The following is a 21,967-nucleotide window of genomic DNA, read 5'->3' as shown; positions in this document are numbered from 1 at the left end:
AAAATGTAATCTGGGATAAACAAAAAGGACTATTTTGGTAGTTTACCCTAGTCTTAATTGAATATATAAAAAATAAAATAAAAAGAAAGTGGCGAGCGAAGCCCAATAAAAAAATGAAATCCAAATCCAAAAGGAAACTAAACAAAGTTCGGTCAACCAACCTCCGAAAGCGAAAAATCAAATCAGCGACAATCCACTGGCACTCCCTCCTCCCCCCGACTGATCGTTGTCGAGGATTGGCTTTAATTGATTTGTTTGTTCATCCATGGCGGGCATAATATACCAGCTACTAGCCTCCTCCACGCTTCTCTTTCTGGGTCTTTACCATCTCATCTGCACCACCCGTAACTTCCTTAAATCCCCACAATCCTACTCCGCCAAGCCTTTTTACCCATTCCCTTTCTCCTCCAATCTCCGCCTCAAGCACCTTCCCCTCTACCTTCTCATGCTCTGCCTTTTCATTGCATTTCTCCACCAATCTTTCATCTCCTCCGACCCCGATCCCCTCGTCAAGGGCCGCACACCCGTCTACCACTTCATCACCCTCAACTCCGCTGCCGTTTTGTTCCTCTTCCTCATCCTTTCCCTTTCTTTCTTCCTCTCCGAATCCACCTCCCTCCTCCCCCTCCCTCCCGATCTCTTCTTCGCCTTTGCCTCCGCTATCTTCTTCCTCCACTACTCCGTCTCCGACGGTGCCGCCTCCGTCCAGACCTCTGATCTCCAAGCCAAATGTGATTCTTTGTCCGCCCGTGTTTCCGCTTTGGCTTCCTTGATGTGCCTCATCCTGGCTTGCCAACCCAAGCTTTTTATAGCCGAGGTCGGTTTGGGGGCGTCTCTTTGCCTCCAGGGGCTGTGGGTGCTGCAGACGGGGCTTTCACTCTACGTTGAAGCCTTTATACCCGAAGGCTGCCATAAGCTGCTGGACGTTGTGAGCGGTGTGGAGGGATCTACCAAATGCGACCTCGACGAATCCCGGCTCAGGGCTGTGGCCATTCTGGATCTGGTGTTCGTGGTTCATGTCATGTTTGTCATCATCTTTGTGATGCTCACTTACGCCGTTGTTGCTAAGAGTGTTGGGGTTAGGAGACCGGGATCATACGAGCCCTTGCCTGCCAATGCTTCTGATTCTAACCATATTCAGATGAAGGCTTTGGCTGGCACCCAAGCCTGATTTTTTTCCCCTTCCTCTGCGCTCTATCTTTTTGTCCCCCTTTTCTTAAAGAACTGTCAGTTTAATTCTTGTTGTTGTGGCATTCATTTTAAGGATTATTAAGTATATCAAAGTTTTTTTGTTAACTTAATCACACTCTGTAATCTGTGGCTGCTTTCTGTGTATAGAATCTCTTTTCAATCTTTATCTACTTTATGAGTTTGCTGGTAGATTTATATATATATATCTGTTGCTGAATTCTGCATTCAGTTGTGGTGGTATGGCAGATAAAGACGACCGGCTTTTCATTACATATTTGGTCATTGGACCCAAAATTTTGACTTCACTAGTGTTTATGAGAAAGTTCATTTGATTAGAAAAATCAGTCCAATGTTTGATAGCATGAAGACTGAAGAATGAAAAAGAAGCTGCTGAAAGTAGGAAACCTTTCTTTATTTGTGTTACTTGTTGAGATTCCTACAGTATGGTAAAGTTGGATTTTTTTTTTTTAGGCTGTCTATGTTCCCATGTTTTTAGAATCTTTAGCTGAAGTCCGTACAATAATCCCATGTCTTTTAGGCTCATATTTGGTATACCTGTCTGGAAGAGAGCATTTTTTTTTCAATGATTCTCTGCCATATGAGGTTACGGTTCACATACAAGGAGAATATGGCTTCTTTTAAAAATTCAATTGATGTTACTCTCTCTTTAACACCTATACTTGGCGCAGTTGATTTTGTTTTGACTGGTTTTTATATATAATACCAATCACAGTCATCGTTGTTGGTGGATTTAACCATGATTCAGATGTTCGGTTCTGTTAGTTTATTGTAATGTCTTTGTGAAAAGGGTACATTACCAACCATGCCATTGATCTGTGTAAGCATCAGATGGTAGAATCAAGCTGAAAAATGACTAATACCATGTCATTATTGTAGACAATATAGAGTATAGACTACCAGACAAGTCTGCATATTACATTTTTGGACCAGATTGTAGCCATGCTTTTATAAATGTGTTGAGTAGAACTCAGGATGAGTATTGTTTAAATTACCTCCAAGCAAGAAGCATTCATTTTGATAGCTTAGAGACCTTTCCTTAAACTCTCAATTTAGGTTACTTGTCATATTGTTGGATGCTGTTTTTTCTCTTCTTCACTTCAGTTTCAGCAGCACCTCCAGAAGGGGCTCCTGTCAGAACCTGCCTTTCACCATATTTATTTATTTTTTCCTCGCCTCATATTGAAGGTAATGCCTTACACCAAAATTTCCTATTTCTTGAACTTATGAGTTATGAATTTTCATACCATTGTATCATTATCTAGATGGTTTAGCGACTGTGTGGTAGCAAATCTTATATTGTTTGACTGTTGCTCTTGTAAAGATTAATATTGAAATCCATATCTATATCCATCTGTTGCCTTTGCATTTGTGGAAAATTAAGCACTGTCTGATAGAAATCCCAGTTACATGTCAAAAACGAAGAAGAGGGTGCCCCCAGGGGTGGGGGGACTAAAAAGAAAAGGAAAACAAAGGGTCTTAATGATTGATAACCAATTACCAACTGTGGGTGTTTCTTTTATATCATTTCAATTATATTGTTAACCATTAACAGCTAATATGTGGATAAAACCGCTTAACACTCCTCTCCTATGTAGTGCAACAAGGGGTGGTCAACCTCATATGGGGTTAGGCAGGGAGAACAAAAACACCTGCGCTAACTATCTCACGTAAAACCAATTAGCAATAGGAGACTTAGCTCGAATATAAACCTCTTGAAAGAAATGATGGCTTTTCTTGAACAATCATTTCCACATGTTGATTTTGCTATTGATCATTGGAATGCATTTCATGTTCTATTATTTGGTGTGAGCCCACTAGCGAATAACCAAGTGTTATCAGTGCTGTTTCCTGAGAACCAATTTGCGTAATCAATGTAATGGTGTCTGAATTTGGCGACATGATGCTTTCATTTCTAGAATCTTAATCTACTCATAGTATTGTTTTTGCTTTAGGAAACCACGAAGAAAGGTGGCCAGGGTGAAATTACGATCCGTGTAGTTGAAATTGACTTGGACAGTTAAAGTGCAAACATTATCATAATTGAGGATGTTCAACAACTCAGCCTTGAACTGTTGTATCAGGTCAAGCACCGTCTGCGTAGTTTAGTTGATTGGTTTCTCAGCTGTAGCAGACAAGTAACAGGACTTAACTGAGCTGTTAAGCCTTAAAAGTTCTAAATGAAGGTCAAGCATGTCAAAAATGTCAGTGTGAAATTAATAAAATTGAAAGCCATGAAGCTTGGTATGGTACGTCGTTGGATATAAATATTTGAAGAAGCAGCTAATGAAAATTTACGGCATATATGCACCCAAGCAAAAAATTACCAGATTGAATATTATTACAGATGGTCAATCCAGCCAAACTTGGTGTTCTACCTTCTTAATTGGACTTTTATATGGACGTTGACGGAATTTAGTATTTATACATTCTTATCATATATGCTCTTTGTTGATTCAATGCTTAGAATTATTTATAGTCTTTCTCTAACTCTTAGATAAGAGAATAATACACTTCAGCGCATTTGAACCTATCTTTAATCAATAGGTTAAATTTATTTTTAAACGGATTTAACATTTATATTTATTATTATAAGCATCTGCAAAATTCTTTTCTTTTTTCTTCTCTTTCTTCTTGTGTATTATTGTTAACACAACTGTTGGAATTGAAAAATGAAACAGTATTAAAATTTTAACTATTTTTTTTCGAAGTTTTGTGGTTAAATTAGTAGGTTGAAAATCTATAGTCTAAAGAAGAAAATTACAAGGATTTCTGGAAAAAAGTGTTCTAACAATAATTGTGCTTTTAACCCAATCATAATTTTTACAAGATAAAAGCTAGACTATTATGCACTTGACTTTGACTTTGGCATTGACATTGATTGCGGCGGCCATAACGGTTGCTTTTCCTTTTGGCTATCGACTTTCACCCAATCAAATTCCTTCTCAATTTCTCCACTTCTTTATTTAATCAAATTACTATTTACTAATAAATCATTTTTATTCAAACTACGTGTAACACCAAAAATAATGATCAAATTGTATAGACGGTCCCTGTACAATGTGTTTTCTTTGGATTTAGTTTCTCTATTACAATTTAATCATTTTTAATACTCTATTTTCTGAAATATGTTTTCAGTTTTAGATTTTTTTTCCCGTTAATTTCATTAAAACTTTGATGCGTTCGTTTTAAAGATGTAATTTATCATATTCATTAGAGAAAAGATTGTATAAACTATGATTCCACGTAAATTGATAAATATTACTATACATTTTTTCCTTTTTTAAATATGCAAAAGATTTTGTCTAATTGTAAAAAACAAACAAACAAACTGTACATGTTTGATTGGAATTAATAGAGAAAAGATAGCTTCAAGATTGAAAATATAATTTTCAAAAATAGAAAGATTAAAAATAAACAAACTATAATAAAGGAGAAAATCTGCAAAACAATGTATAATAAAGGACCTTTTATATAATTTGACCAAAAAAATTACTGCACTTATTCTTGTTTTTTCCTTTTGAAGAAAGGTTTAAATCTACAACTGGTAGGTACAGTTACCCTTTCATTTTTCTTGTTGGAATGAGTCGCACATAAACATTGACTCGCATGAATTTTCAGACAGAATTTTAAACTCAAATCAATTTTTTTTTAATTTCTTTCTTTTCTTTAAAGGGAACAAAAAAAAAAAGACGAGTTTGGTTTCTTTGATTGGATCCGCTGCCTCTCAAAAACCATATTGCAATTGCAAAGTCGAGTTCCCTTTCTCCGTTAGGTAAAGCTTTGTTATTTTCTTCTTTTGGTGTTGCATTTTATCAACAACAAGAAGGCCGCCGGCCAGCGTTGAACCCATCGCCTGTAGATTCAGAAATCAATTGAATTCGATTCGATTAGATCAGATCGGATCTCCCAACACAAGCATAGACTTGATCCGCTGCTACGTTTCTCTTTCTCTACGTAGATGCTGGTGTATGATTCTTTTTCCTTCCTTTTTTTTTTTTGTATGACTTGAACGGATAAATATCAGCTATTCTAATTGTTATCCTTCTTTGCTATTCCTCCTATGATGCTGCATTTGTTGTCAATTATCTACTCTAGCTCTGCTCAAGTTCTCTACTTGCTGTTGGGTTTTCAGTTCTGCTTAAGGGGATCGAATTTATAAACTATGGGAGATTGGGTCATTGGAGCATTCATCAACCTCTTTGGCAGTATTGCCATCAACTTTGGGACAAACCTTCTTAAATTAGGTCATAATGAGGTATGAAGTTTGCTAAATTTTGTTTCTTTTCACCATCCCCAATCAATTACTTTTTAGATATATTTAGCATTCTTGACATGTTTGTCAAGTCATAAAATCATCCTTGTACTTTCTACACATGTTCATGTTGCTGCATTAGTTTTCAAAAACAAAAGAAAAAACATACATAAAAACCCATATACTCAACTTTGGGTGTTACTAATAGGCTGAGCATTGTCAATGTGTTGTTTTCATATAAGGTTATGTCTGAATTTCATTGATCTTCTGGGTAAGTTGGTTCTTTGCATCTAATGTAAAAGTCTTTCTGGCTTTTTTCCCCTTAGCATGTGATGGAACATCATCAAATTTGAAAATCGATGTTTTGTTTCTATATCACATTATTCAGTAATTTGTTCGTTTCTGGCATAGTGTGGCAGCTTTAATTTTCAATCTTATGACCTTTTTCTTTGTCTCATTGTGTCTACTTAAATTCACAGAGGGAAAGACATTCCATGATGGATGGTGAAGGAATGGCTGGAAAGGTTCCATTAAAGCCTATCATATACTTCCAAACATGGAGAGTTGGTACTAAATTGAATAATTGGGTGTTTATTTATGATTTATGTGGAGTAAGTTAATGTTAAAATGTAATTCTTCATCTGCAGGTATTCTATTTTTCATTATTGGAAATTGTCTAAACTTCATTTCCTTTGGTTATGCTGCTCAGGTTAGTACCCCCAGCCTTCTGATCTGAATAGGCTCAATTTTGTCAAAATTACGTATTAATTTTCCTCCTTAAGGAAGTTCTATGATTAAGAAGCTAAGTTTAATGCTTTTATCTTAAATGTTGTGGGCTTGATGCAAAGTTTTATCCTTGACCCCTTGTTATTGGTAAATAGCTTTAGGAAGCTGGACCATTGTTACTCCTTTACTTATTATTGTAGATACTTGTTTGTTTGGGATCCTGCTAAACAACATGGTCAACTGTTTGTGGGTAAAGGAGGTTTGGGTTTGAAGTTGTTTTTTTTTTTTTTTTGGTTATTACCATTGTGCAAGGCTTTGTATTTTAGTAACTCTGCATTTTTTTTTCTCACATTTTCCTTACTTCTTACTCCTTGGCAGTCACTTCTTGCAGCCTTGGGATCTGTTCAGTTTATATCCAACATTGCATTTGCTTACTTCGTCTTAAACAAAATGGTCACTGTAAAGTATGTTTTAGCCTGCAGCAAGAGTTAAAATTTTGATAACTAGAAATGTGCCTTACTTTTATTTCATGGAATATTGTGTCTGACTCTATTTCATTGTGGTCACTTCCAGGGTACTGGCAGCCACTGCATTTATTGTTCTTGGAAATTTTTTTCTTGTCGCATTCGGCAACCATCAGTCTCCTGGTATCTGATCTCACTTGATTTTTAGACATGGTTGATTATTAGCTTTCGAGTCCTGGTTGCACCCCTTCCTCCTGACCATCAGCCAGTTGATGAAAAGGGGAAAAGGAAGACATACAACAATACATGGATATAAATGTATTGGGTCTCTCTCTCTATATATATATATGTATAATTGAAATTACTTATATATTCATTTATAAACATCGAGAGAGAGACAGACTTGTCTACATGCAGGCATGGAGGCTTAGCTTTGGTTTCACTGGTTCTAAAAGAAAATGCATGGTCGTTTTCTGTTCCTTTTCAGTCTATACACCGGAACAGTTGGCAGAGAAATACAGTAATTTAACATTCCTTCTTACTGTCTGATTTTAATCTTAGTTGTTGCACTACATCACTATATCTACAGGTGAGATTTGAGAGTCAGCTGTTTTAGTAATGCTAATATTATCCTTCTAAACATTTGTTGAGCTGTTTGACATGCCTTAATATGCAAACTTTCAGGAGAGGGGAAATTGTCCTTGCTGTTTCTGGACAAGACCTTAGACCATATTGGAACATGCTGCTTCCTTTTTCATATGCTGTAGTTTCAGGAGCTGTAGGATCATGCTCAGTGTTATTTGCAAATCTCTGTAAGTTGGCTGTTTTAGATGTCATTTTTCAATTAAAACTTGCATTGAGATTAAATCTAATTTTGAATTTCATATTGTCCAGCTCTAACCTTCTAAGGTTGGCAATGTCCAATGGTTATCAGTTGCACAGCTGGTTCACATACTCCATGATACTTTTATTTCTAAGTACAGCTGGATTTTGGGTAAGAATCATGGCAGAATTTGTATTTTATGCTTCTTCTACAAGAGTGATTTTTGGAGACTTATACTGAGCTTTTTTACTGCAGATGGCAAGGCTAAATGAAGGGTTATCACTCTTTGATGCAATCCTTATTGTTCCCATGTTTCAAATTGCTTGGACCTTCTTCTCCATTTTTACAGGATTTATATATTTCCAGGAATATCAGGTCCTCCCTCTCTCTCTCTCTCTCTCTCTCTCTCTCTCTCTCTGTCTCTCTCTCTCTCTCTCTGTCTTGCGGGTGCACTTAACCCCCCTCTCTCCCCTAATTTCATATTATGTCAAGATTCTTAGTTCAAATCACCTCACTCCCTGCCTGCATGATTTAATTTTCACTGTAATATATCTCCAGTGTAGCAACATCATTTGGCTGAACTTAATTATTTATTTTTTATTGTAGTTGCTTTTTGCAGCAATTATTTACCGAACAGCCTTATGTAATCTTTGCTTTCAAATAAGTGGTTATCATTCATTAAAAGTACTAAAGTGAAAATTGATGGCTTTTGCCATTTGTCATGTAGGAAGGCTGTAAAGTTAATCATGCAGTTAGTCTGAACAAGCCAGTATTCTTCAATTCTACTCTAGCCCCTCCCTTCTGGATAATGGAATTAGATGATCTCAAACGGTGTTTTTTGTTTAACGAAACAGGTGTTTGATGCGCTGAGAACAACTATGTTCATACTAGGAATGGTGTCTGTGTTCGCAGGCATTTCTTTATTGGCACCTGATGAGCCAAGAGGTACTTACATTGAGGAGTTATGTAACTCTCTGTATAAAACATTTTTAAGTTTTGAGCGTATTCTGATTTCCATTTTCTCCCCTTTAGGTGGTGAAGTGAAGGATGGTTCACATCCAACTTCTGTTTTGTCTTCCAGCAATTCAACTGAAACAGACAGGTAAAAAGCACATTTCTTGGTGTTGTCAATGACTTTGGTCCTTCGTGGATTGTATCAATGAGAGCTGATGAAATTTTGACACATGATTATTTTTTTGTTTATCATCATTGAGGTTATGAGCGTCTAAATGTACTAGCATAATTGTCTATGGTACTTCACCCGCTGTTCTCATGTTTCCTTGTAGGTTCATCTTCGAATCCGAAGATGCAGAAAATAAAGAGATGAAATCATTTACACAACTAATGGTGGTGAAGGTCACAGACATACTTGCCAAGGCAAAGGTACTGCAAAACGGATTTGGAGAATTATGATCTAACAAGATTACTTTAACACTAACTTATTTGATATTGGTAAATCTGTTTGCAGACAACATGTTCGCTATCGCTAGGTTTTGGAGATGATTCTATCAACGCATCTGCGGTTCTTGTGATGCCTATGATGTCATCAAAGATAACAGGCTTTAGAGGAAGTGGGTTTGATCGGAGTAGGATATTCTCCTTGAGAAATTCAAGTTGGAGTAGGGTTGCAATGGATGAGGAGAGTGCAAAGATGTTAAATGGAGATGGGGTGCTCCCTCAAAGCCCCTGATATAGGGATAGTAAGAAACATTGATTTTGATTCTTTGTTCTTCACAGACTCGATTTTTAGTAACACAAATAGCTTAGGATCGATTTGTTATTGTGCCGAGTAGCATATTCTTGGTCATAGAAACATTACACCGTCATATGTTTCTACATTGTATAGTCTTGCTTACCTTATTGAAAGGAAATACGAGTATGTAATGTAAATTAAGAAACAGAAAAACATACTGCTGGACTGGACTATTCTGCCTTTGTTAGTACCACAAATTATTTTTCACATGTCAGATTTTCGGGCCAATCTTTCTAAATAAAATAAATAAGGTTTTTTTTTTGTTCTTGTACTAAATTTTGGAGTTCTATCTTTGTATTTTACTTCCAGATAATTGGATTTTCTTCTTAATATTATGTTTTGCTCTAAATTACTAATATCAATTTCGTGGAATTAAGCTATATATAATATAAAACCAATTCTTTGGGGGTTACTAGGAGTAAATAGGGATAATTTAGGTGTCAAAAGTTAAGGGCAATTTAGATATTTTATAAAAGCTAATTAGTTATTTTAATTTATATTTTAATTATTTGTGCTTTTGATCTCTTTTCAATTTGTTGGAAGTTGTCTTTGTAGTATTTCTTTGAATTAATTGTATTTTAAATATTAGTTATTTTAATTTATTATATGAATTATTATTCCTTTAAATTAATTTTATTTTAATATTATTTTATATGTCTCTTATATATTTTTGTTTATATTTGATTTTTCTATATAGTTAAAGTTACTATGATACACATTACATTACCAACTCCCTTTTGAGTCTTTGAAATTTTAAGCATTTTGAAAATTTCAAATATTATAATTATTTTTATCTTATTGTTACTTTTTTATTTAATTATACTTTAATTGTTTTCTCCATCAATTATGTTTTTAATTATATACATATACAAATTTAATAAAATAATTTAACTTTTAAATATTAAAATATTAGATTTTTTTTTTACATAAGATTGTGTTTTGGGTTTTATTTTAAAAAAATTCCGCTTTAAGTCCACTGTCCACTAATAGAAAGTATAAAAAAAAACACTAAATTAAAGTTTTTGATTAAATGTTTAAGTATGGTATAGGTACCAAAATCAAATTTAATCAATAATAATAAGCCCCAAAATGAACAAGTAGGAGGTTTAAAGTGGAGGCATGCGGAGCTGTCGAGCGTTACAAGCGACCGCCGTTGTCAAAAGCAGCCTGCAGTTGAAGCTGAAGATATCAACTGAAGACACATGCATCTCCTTGATCAAGCAATGCCACACGCTCAAGTCTCTTAAAGCCCTTCATGCTTCCATTCTCAGATCCCTCCACCTCCATCTCCACTCCCTCACCAACCTCATCTCCCATTACGCTTCTCTTGGCTCCATTTCTTACGCCTACACTCTCTTTTCCCACTGCAACTCCTTCTCCAACGATGCCTTCCTTTGGAACGTCATGCTGCGTGGCCTCGTCGACAATGCCCACTACCATCGCTCCTTCCTTCTTTATACCCGTATGCCTTATCTGCATATTGCGCCTGATAACTTCACCTTTCCCTTTCTTCTCAAAGCTTGCGCTTCTCTCCGCATTCTCATTTGGGTTCTCAGCTTCATGCACATGCCTTCCTATACGGCTATTCCTCTCACGTCTTCGTTGCTAACTCCTCATTTCAATGTACGCCAAATGCGGCCTTTTTCCTGTTTCCGAAAGAGTGTTCGATAAAATGCGCCAAAGAAGTATAGTGTCGTGGAGCGCAATGATTGGAGCGTGCTTGCAGTGCGGTTTTCATGAGCAAGGGTTGTTGCTGTTTACCAGGATGTTGGATCAAGGAATTAAACCCAACAGGGCTTCTATTTTAAATGCCACGGCCTGCGTTCGGCGTGAGAACGCGGCTCATCAATGCATAGAGTCATCATGGATAATGTACTTGATAATGATCAGTCCGTGCAAAATGCCACCATGCTTATGTTTGCTAGATGCGGAAGAATTGACCTTGCTAGAAGCTTGTTTGATGGGTTCACAAACAAGGATTTGGTTTGTGGGCCTCAATGATCGATGCATATGTCGGGCTGACTTGCCACTTGAAGCTTTGCTCCTCTTTAACCAAATGAGATACAATGCGTCCTTCCCGATTCTATTACCCTTCTTGCCGTGATTCAAGCTTGTTCAATACTAGCTTCTTTGCACCTTGCAAGAACCCTTCATGCCGTTATTTTCGTTGTTTCCTAGAGTGTCAATTAGTGTTAGATACTGCTGTCCTTGACCTTTACATGAAATGTGGGAGCTTAACGTATGCTAGAAAGTTTTCGATAACATGAAAGGAAGGAATATCATCTCCTGGAGCACTATGATATCCGGGTATGGTATGCACGGCCATGGTAAAGAAGCACTTCATCTCTTTTATCAATGAAGGCCTTAATAAAGCCAGACCATGTCACATTCGTATCAATATTGTCAGCATGTAGTCATGCCGGTTTAATTAATGAAGGATGGGAGTGCTTCGATTCCATGGTAAGAGACTTTGGGTAACACCAACATCCGAACATTATGCATGTATGTTGATCTATTGGCAGAGTTGGGCAGTTGAACCAGCCTGGAGTTCATTGAAAAGATGCCTGTGAGACCAGAGCTGGTGTCTGGGGGCACTGCTGGAGCTTAGAATTATTCAATTAGAACTGGCAGAAATCGCTGCCAAATCGTTACTCAACTTGGATGCCGAAAATCCCGGAAGGTATGTTCTCTTGTCCAACATATATGCATCATTGGGAAAAAGAAGAGAAGCTTATAGGATTAGAAATTTAATGAAAAGCAGAGGTGTAAAGAAAAAAGTCGGTTGGACTAGTATAGAGATTAAGGGCAAGATGTATACGTTCGTGGCCGGGGATAGAGCAAACCCTGAAATGGATCTAATCTATTCAGAGTTGGGTAAACTAATGGAGAGGATTAGACAAGAAGTGTATATACCAGATGTAAGCTTTGTATTGCATGATGTGGAGGGGGGAGACAAAGGAGATGATGTTGTATGCACACAGTGAGAAGCTGGCCATCGTTTTTGGGCTGATAAAGTTGGGACATGAAAGTTCGATTAGAATAACAAAGAATTTTGAGGGTGTGTGATGATTGTCATACGGCTACAAAGTTCATTTCCAAGGTTACAGGAAAGGAAATTGTGGTGAGAGATTCCCAGAGGTTCCATCATTTTATGAATGGAACTTGTTCCTGTGGAGATTATGGTGATTATGTTTTTGCCGTAGTTATTAGCAATTATTCAAAGAAATTTATGTTTGCCGTAATTTTTTTTTTATTTTCAATTATTTTTAAATTTTTTATTTTTTAAATAACCAAATTTATAGATTTAAAACCGAGTTACAGAAAAACTTAAAATTTGTTACCCCACTGAAAATGTTCAATGTACAATGGATTATATTGACGTCCATCCTAGTTAATATAAATTAAAGAGATAATTAACCCTTAATATATAATTGTTCTGGATTAGTTTAATTTATTTCTGGATATAAAAAAGTTTCATTTTAATTTTCAATTCCACTGATTTAATAAATTGATTTGATCTTAATTAAATAATTTTTCTATGCGATACAATAAAAAGTCAGTTGAACTCTTTGTCCGAATCACCATAAGGTCGGTTTTTGTGCCATATACGGTCGGTTTTCAGTGCCCGACTGATCGGTTCAGATTCCAACTACGTAGTTTGTTTTTTTTTCATAGGTCTAAAGCAAGACAGAAAAAAAAAGTCCTGAGTCCCCGTCCATAGTCAAAATACCTTGGATTGGGATTACGAATGAGTAGGAACGATAGTGAAACCTTATCTGGGGTTTTTTTTTTATATTGCATAAAATAAAACTAATTTTATCCCAACTGAAGCATTGGTGGCATTCGCAAGTGTCAACGCAATGGCTAAAGAATTAGGAGAGGAAATAACTAAGAAGCCATTGATAATAGCAATGAAAGGGCATCCCGGCACTGGCAAATCCACTTTAGCCCATGCCTTAGCCTCAGCCCTCAAATTCCCTCTCGTCGACAAAGATGACATCCGCGACTCCACTTTTCCGCTCCATCAGCAACCACAAGGTTCCGACACCCTCCTCAACCACCTCTCCTACGAAGCTATCTGGCGAGTCGCCTCAACTCAGCTCCACCTCGGCATCAGCGTCATCATCGACTCTCCTCTCTCTCACAGAACCCATCTCGACCGTCTCATCAGCTTAGCGGCGTCGGCCGGAGCCCGCCTCCTGATTGTGGAGTGCCGGCCTTCGGACGAGGCTAAGTGGAGGGAGAGGCTTGAAGGGAGGGAAAAGAGTTGGCACAAGCCAAACTCTTGGGAGGAGCTTCAGGAGCTGATTAAGGGGTATGGCGGATGCACGGAGTACGATGTCGGAGATGTGCCCAAGATGGTGGTTGACACGACGGCGCCTAATCTAGGGTTGGAGGCTTCTTGAGGCAGATCAGTTGGATTGTACTGTGGGCGACCCAACCCCGATGTGCATAAAAACTTTATTACTACTAGAAAGACTTCATTTTAAAATGCTGTTTTGCGTTTTTGAAGCGTATACTCTCAATCAACTATAATTTTTTTTTATTCATTAAAAATAAAAATTTTATAATTTAAATAGCTATGTGTTGAATTAATTTCTAAATGTAATACTCGGTTCAATCAGATCTAAATTGAAAGGTATTTTAACACTATTCACTATCTTGTCAGAAATAATCAAATAATTCAATTCATAATAAAATTACAATCATTTCCAAGCTTAAATCAAGCATATGAACATTAAAATAATCTAGGAATAAATCTTGACTAAACTGAAAGTTTTACCATAATTTAGGTGAAAAAGTAAAATAACAATCACACAGCCAGGTTGTGGGATCTTGAAGTATACGGTTTAAATATCATGACATGATTTAGCATACGGGATAATATATAATGAAGTGTATTTAATTTTAATGGGCGTGCGTTATCTGGCAGTTAGTAAAAAAAACAGCGAGGCTGGAAGATTAAAACACGTAGTGATATTGTAACGTGAGACAAAAAGTAAACTAAACGCACCACACCGCACCCAATCGCCCACCAAAACCCACCTTAATCTTGTTGGTGTGTGAGAAGGGGAAAGGAAAACGATGGTGCAGGGAAGTGTATATCTTCTTTGGTTAAATAAATAAACAAAAATATTATCTAACTAATAATTTAGAGTTATTTTAGTATTATTTCAATAATGTTTTAGGGGTAAATTTATATTTTATATTATTACCCTAAAATTAACTTTAATTAAAATAATCTAATAATTTATCTCAAAATTAATATAAATTAAATTAAATATAAATTTAAAATACTATTTATTTGAAAATCAAATAATATATTTTATAAAAGAACAATCATATATATATATATTTAATTTATAGTATTTCAAAATGTAATTATATTTTCATTATTTTATAAAATAAAATAATAGAGTAGTATAATTAACTCCTCTTTTTTTACTTTAAATTTATCTAATATATAAATTTTGAAAGGTCTATAAAAATTTCTTCAAACTTGAGAAAAGTAAACGATAAAAATAATCGTATTTTATATTAAACAGAAAAAATTAAATTTCTCTAAATCATAAATTAAGTAAACACATATAGTTATAATACGGTCGTGATTGTTAAATGGAAATTTACATGATGTTAAATGGTCCATATTCTATGTCGGAAAAATTGGTGCTACCAAAATCTATTAGAAGGTACGAATAATTTTAGAATGTTAAATTATTCATTTGATCTATAAATTGTAAAAAAAAGTTATTTATATTAATTCGCTTTTTAATTTTATCAGCAAAGTTAATATACATTAACCTTTTCATATATTTTAATTAAATTAATAAAAAAAATATAATTTTTAAAAATTAAAAAATAAAAAAAAAAATAAAAGACTAAAATAACTTTTTATAAAATTAAAAGATAAAAAAAAGTCATAATTCTTTTAGAATCCAACCAAATTACGCCATCTAAAACATATGTTATAGATATATTAAAAAGGTTGGTGTATCTCTGACCTTTTATATATATAGACCAAATAAAATAATGATTTTAGAGTTTAATTAGTTAAGCTATTTAACAACAATAACTAACCGAATTAATATCACCAAACAATTTAAATGGAATTAAATAAACATTCATGAGTTTGCGTACGGAATCTCAATAGGTTAGCAATTAGCATAACAAACTACCCCAATCTAAGTACTTTTATATATTAGATTTTATTTTAATAATCTTATTATAATTGTTCATCATATCTGTTCTTTTTATAGAATATTTATAACTACTCATATCCCTCCGCAACTCATGGAAGGATAACGCGCTTCAGCACACTCAAACCCACGTCTTCCTACATTGGCAATAATATACATGCTAATCAAACTAAAACTCAATCGACTATATATTAGATTATTAAATACTTTCATATACACGTATTATATACTAGATTACATAACAAGTAAATAATTTATGAATATCTTTTATTAATTTCGAGACTTTTGCCTCAGCATCAATAGAATATTATGACACGTTGACAATTAACTTTGTCACAGCTCAAGCACGACATATCTAGAGTGATTGCAAGCACTTAATACGGTAAAGAAATTAGCCTCGAATGGTCCAAAGCGGTGAGCAAAAATCGATAAAAGAATCAAGCATTCATCAAACCAAAGAGGACGACAATAAAATCATCCTAAAATTAATTGTAAAACTAAGATTAAATGCATAAGTAAGACTAGAAAACGTGCTACAATAGCAGACAAAAACTTTTAAAACTAAAGATTTATTAAATAATGGAAAAACAAACAAATATATATATAAACTTAAGACAACACAGATCCAAATCAACACGTGAAATAATTTATTATTCTAAAATACTCTCAAAACAGAAACAGATTAAGAAGTTGGCGAAACGCTACTTACTTTTTAAGAAAACTACTTGTGACAGGTAGAGTTTTAGCGAACGACAAACAATGTCATGAGAGGAAAAAAGACGAGCGATAGCCAACCTGAAGGTTGACATCTCCGTTAAGCAAAACAAAAAATAAGAAACAAATGACTTATTAATTTCGAGTTTAATTCGTAAACATTTAGTTTTTAATTATTTTATTTAATTATATTATATGGAATAATAAAAGAAAAGAATATTGTTCTAATAATAATAATTTTTAATAAATTTTCTGATGAAATTAACTGGACGAAGAGATCTATTACAGTATGCATTTCAATCAACACCATTCAAAGGTGTACTTAGCATGGTGCTGTATCCAACTATGTATAGCATCCTAAGGAGGTAGGCATCACTAATGGCATCGATATATATTTGGTACCACTCCAAACACATTGCATATTCCACATGCAAATTTTATTTTCCTCTTAAAAGTGATTATTTATTTACTTTTATTTTTAATTAATAGTAATTTTAGATTTTTAAAATAATTTAAATATTTTTATCTAACTTTTAAGTTACAATCTTTAAGAGTTTATCTAAAGTAAAGAATTATTTAATTATTTACTATATATATATTATAAACCAGCTTTTAAAGGAATCATTAGAGTAAATACTAGCTTTTTTATTTAAATAACCCAAAAAATTTAATCAAGTACCAAAATGACCCACGTTTTTAATTAAACACCAAAATGACCTGAAATCTACAGTAAAAGTTGGTGGAGTCAAATTATATATCATCACCAACTTACCACGTCAACAGGGAGCATAAAAAACTTAATTTTTTGGTGGAGCTGTAACGTCCCCCTATCGAGACCATCGCCGGAGTCGAGCAGGGACATTACAAACTTATCTTAGCACTTAAACAGTTTTCGTAGTAAACTATCCATCTGCATCACGGTCGCTAAAAAAATCATATCTCGAGTTACAAAACTCAAAATCTAATTCCGTAAATTTTCCCTGAAACTAGACTCATATATCTACTTACTAATTTTTTTCTAGAATTTTTGGTCAGGCCAATTAGTACAGTTTATTAGAAAAAGTTTCCCCTGTTTCAGGGTTCGGCTACTCTGACCCTTGTGCACTACGAATCAAATTTCTTCCTGTACAGAAATCCAATGACTATGCAATTTGTTTCAATTAAAAATAGACTCAATAAGGAATCAATACAAATAAAGTTTGAGTCCTAATTCTTAATACACAATTTATGGTGAATTTCTAAAGTCAGAACAGGGAATCCAGAAATTGTTCTAACCCTGTTTCACCAAAACTAAATATCTCATAAAATACAACTATTTTACCTATTTTATTTCTTCCATATAAAAATAGATTCATTAAGCTTCAATTACAAATTTTATTCATTATCTAATTCACTTTATACTATTTTTGGTATATTTTCAAAGTTGGACTACCACTACTGTCCAAATCTGTTTTAGTATAAAATGTTGATAACTAAGTTTATAACATCTTCATTTCTTCTCTCTATAATATTTACCAACACTTCCTCTTATTACTCTTCACTAGCATATCAAAACATACCATACTTAAGGTTTTGGTAACATTTACAAAACATACCAAAATATCACTTAACAAATTAGATACTTTCAAAATGACCAAAAGACATCCTAGGTACAATGCCACTTTCCAAAAAGATAGAAACTTCTCCAATTTGAGTTTGGGGATCGGCTTGTATGCTGAGTTCTTATACTTTCGTACCTAGCCTGCGCACAGAAATAAACCGTACGCTGAGAATACTCTCAGTAGTATTTCTATAAACAATAGTTTAATCAACTTTAAAACATGGTAATTCAAACACATTATTGCTATTATTCAATATCAATCAGTACTTTAATAACATTTACTTTATTTACCCTTATTAACATAACTCGGACACTGACGGATACACGGATCCAACCCACACTCCGGGATAAGCACATAGTGCTTCATCGGAATAAATCTGGAACTTTAACATTATAGTACACAAAGTACTTCATCGGAACAAATCCGAAACTTTAACAGTAGTCGGCACATAGTGTCTCATCGACTCAATGTCGGAATATCCCAATACTTCCAATTCCTATGACATGTCAACTATATCCGACTAGCCCGACACTGTTAATAGGGTATTCAAAATCACATTCATTTCAATATGGTAAAAATACTTACCTCATTCACATTTTCATACAATATAAATATCAAATATAGCAATAACGATTAAGCTCGGTTTATAGAAATACAAACCACTATTTATCGAATTTAATTGATATCTTCGTTCACTTTCTCTTTTCCCTTCTTTGATGACGTATCCGGTGCTACATTTGCTACTAACAATCATACAATTAAAATCCATCAAATATTAATCGTAAAACATTTTTCACTTTCTACCAAACTTTACAAAATTTCAATTTCATCATTTTTTCCATACTAATCTTTTTTTTTTTACTTAAGCTTATATTCTTTTAATCAATCATTAAATTGTAACTCATAAAATTATTATAAAACATAAATTGAGCCTATTCAACTTAGTCCTATTAAACCTAATTGAAATTCCTTTAACTAATCATTCTAACTTCAATTTCTATCATTTAACCCATAAAACCTCAATTTATTCAACTAAATCAATATCTAAAATTCTTATTTTCTTCATTTTAACCTCATACATGTAGAACTTTGAATTAGCATCCATAAACATAAAATCATAAGAAAATGAGCTAAAACCTTACAATCAAACTTTTAGGCCTTAATCCTCAAATTCCTTTTTTTTATTTCTTTCTTTTGTTTCTTCTTTCTTCACGTTTGCTCCTGTTAGTCTTTCCATCTTCTTTTTCTATTTTAATCAATTTTACTTATTATACTATTATTAACCTATAATAAATATAAAAACTAACATGTAATAGCATAACATAAAATATCTTATAGCTATTAGACATATATACCAACTATTACACACGTTATTCAATATTAACACACACAGGACACTTAGGGGTCTAATACTAGATTAATCTCTTTTACTTTTAATCTAAATTAAACTTTATTCCTTATCCAATTTACCCTTTAAACTAAATTCAAGCTACTTCACTTAATTAAACACTAAATAACCATTAACTAATTCATAAATATTTCTATATAAATTTCATGAATTATTTCCACGGAAACAGTATCAGAATAATTTTCCGATACCGGAAACTTCGTTCTAGTTACAATTCTCTCCCCTTAATAAATTTTTGCTCGAATTTACCTGAAAAGAGATGGGGTACTTGCAGATCTCATCTTTCTTCATTTCCACGTAGCTTCTCAACACTGTGACTTCGCCATAGCACTTTTACTAAAGGAATACATTTATTACGTAATTCTTTTACCTCTCATGCTAGAATCTCAACTGGTTCTTCTTCATATGATAAGTCAGGTCAAATCTCTACATTCTCGGTCGTAATAACATGTGAAGGATCCGATCGATATCTTCTTAGCATAGAAATATGAAAACATCGTGCATTTTCTGTAGTTCAGGAGGTAAGGCCAATCGATATGCTACTGGTCCAATTCTCTCAATAACTTCGTAAGGCCCAATAAAACGAGGACTTAATTTTCCTTTTTGACCAAATCTTAGAATTTTCTTCCAAGGTGAAACCTTTAAAAATACTTTATCCCCGACTGAGTATTCAATATCCCGTCATTTCAAATCTGTATACGATTTTTGTCTATCAAAAGTAATTTTCAATCTTTCCCGAATTTTCTTAACTGTACTTTCCGTTTCTTGAACCAATTCAGGTCCAATCATCTTCTTCTCATTCAGTTCTGTCCAACATACGGGTGATCGGCATCTTCGTCCATACAAAGCCTCATACGGTGCCATCTGTATACTTGACTGGAAACTATTATTATACACAAATTCGACTAATGACAAATAATATTCCCAGTTAGACTCAAAATCAATCATACAGGCTAGAAGCATATCTTCTAAAATTTGTATTACCCGTTCAGATTGACCATTAGTCTGTGGATGAAAAGCTGTACTAAAGTGAAATCGAGTACCGAAAGATTCATGTAATTGCTTCCAAAACCTTGACGTAAACCTTGGATCTCTGTCAGAAATTATTGATTTTGGAATACCATGTAATCTAATGATTTCCCGAACATAAACCTCAGCAAGTTTCTTTAACGACCAATCGGTTCTCACAGCTAAGAAATGAGCTGACTTCGTAAGTCGATCAACTATTACCCAAATAGCATTCTTTTTACTTATAGACGTCCGTAATCCTGTCATAAGTCCATCGTTATTCGGTCCCATTTCCATTCGGGAATATTGATGGGTTGAAGTAATCCCGATGGAACTTGATGTTCTTCCTTCACTCGTTGACAAGTCAAACACTTTGCCACATATTCAGTTATATCATTTTTCATTCCCAACCACCAATACAATTCACGCAAATCACGATACATTTTCATACCTCCAGGATGAAATGCAAATGGACTATTATGAGCTTCTCGAAGAATTAACTCTTTCAACTCAGAATTATTCGGAATGCATCGATTCTGAAATCTTAGACAGCCATTTCCATCAATGCTAAAATTTTCCGTTGTACCATTCCGAATCATCTCTCTTTTCTTTAACAACTTATCATCTTCTAACTGTGCTGATCTGATTCGATCAAACATTATTGGCTTTATTCTTAATTCAGTCAAAAGGCTTCCATCTTCAGTGATACTAAGTTGTGCAAACATTGCTCGTAATTCAATCGCAGCTTGCGTCGGCTACTACATTAGCCTTCCCTGGATGATAGTCTATGACACAATCATAGTCTTTTAGAAGCTCTATCCAACGCCTTTGTCTCAGATTCAATTCTTTTTGCGAAAGCAGATACTTCAAACTTTTATGTTCCGTTTAGTACTTTTCACCATAAAGATAGTGCCTCCAAATTTTCAAGGCAAAAATTACAGCTGCTAATTCTAAATCATGAGTTGGATAGTTACGTTCATGTGGTTTCAGTTGCCGTAAAGCATAAGCAATGACTTTCCCGTTCTGCATCAGTACACATCCCAGTCCACTCAATGAAGCATCACTGTACACTACAAAATCCCTTTCTGATTCTGGTAAAGTCAACACCGGTGCCTCTGTTAACATTCGTTTTAATGCTTCAAACTTTTCTGACATTGCTCGTTCCAAACAAATGGAATATTCTTCTGTAGTAGCTTGGTCATTGGTAAGGCTATCTTTGAAAATCCGTTGACGAATCTTCGATAGTAACCAGCCAATCCGAGAAAACTTCGTACCTCTGATACATCCTTAGGAACTTTCCACTGAATAACTGCTTCAATCTTCTTTAGATCCACTCTAATTCCAACCGCTGATACGACATGACCAAGAAACACAACTTCTGATAACCAGAATTCACACTTGCTCAATTTTCCGTACAATTGCTTTTCTCGTAGTATTTGCAAAACAATCTGGAGATATTGCTCATGATCTTTTTCTGACTTGGAATACACCAAAATATCGTCGATAAAAAACTACTACGAACTGATCCAAGTATGGCTGAAAAATTCGATTCATAAGATCCATAAAAGCAGCATGGGCATTTGTCAGTCCAAATGGCATCACTAAAAATTTATAATGCCCATACCTCGTACGGAATGCCGTATTCAATATGTCGCACTCTTTTACTTTCAACTGATAGTATCCCGACCTCAGATCAATATTTGAAAATACGGAATCTCCTTTCAGTTGATCAAACAAATCATCTATTCGGGGAAGTGAATACTTGTTCTTGACAGTCACTTTGTTGAGTTGTCGATAATCAATGCACAA

At 34.4% G+C, this 21,967-nt stretch overlaps 2 protein-coding genes and 2 pseudogenes across 2 annotated transcripts; all 4 read left to right on the top strand.

Annotated features, from left to right (window-relative positions):
- Positions 1-94: 94 nt before the first annotated feature.
- Positions 95-1,361, top strand: LOC107911732 (uncharacterized). The gene has a single exon (XM_016839633.2). It carries the CDS (start codon positions 266-268, stop codon positions 1,169-1,171), a length of 906 nt encoding a protein of 301 aa, XP_016695122.1. The 5' UTR covers positions 95-265; the 3' UTR covers positions 1,172-1,361.
- Positions 1,362-4,779: 3,418 nt separating this feature from the next.
- Positions 4,780-9,490, top strand: LOC121223673 (probable magnesium transporter NIPA8; annotated as a pseudogene).
- A 3,269-nt stretch (positions 9,491-12,759) lies between these two features.
- LOC107911729 (uncharacterized) lies at positions 12,760-13,774 on the top strand. The gene has a single exon (XM_016839629.2). It carries the CDS (start codon positions 13,091-13,093, stop codon positions 13,634-13,636), a length of 546 nt encoding a protein of 181 aa, XP_016695118.2. The 5' UTR covers positions 12,760-13,090; the 3' UTR covers positions 13,637-13,774.
- Positions 13,775-21,329: 7,555 nt separating this feature from the next.
- Positions 21,330-21,967, top strand: part of LOC121223013 (uncharacterized) — a 3,986-nt pseudogene continuing 3,348 nt past the window's right edge.

Source organism: Gossypium hirsutum, chromosome D11, assembly GCF_007990345.1.
Source record: "Gossypium hirsutum isolate 1008001.06 chromosome D11, Gossypium_hirsutum_v2.1, whole genome shotgun sequence".
Lineage (NCBI taxonomy): Eukaryota > Viridiplantae > Streptophyta > Magnoliopsida > Malvales > Malvaceae > Gossypium > Gossypium hirsutum.
This window is presented reverse-complemented; position numbering and strand designations above follow the sequence as displayed.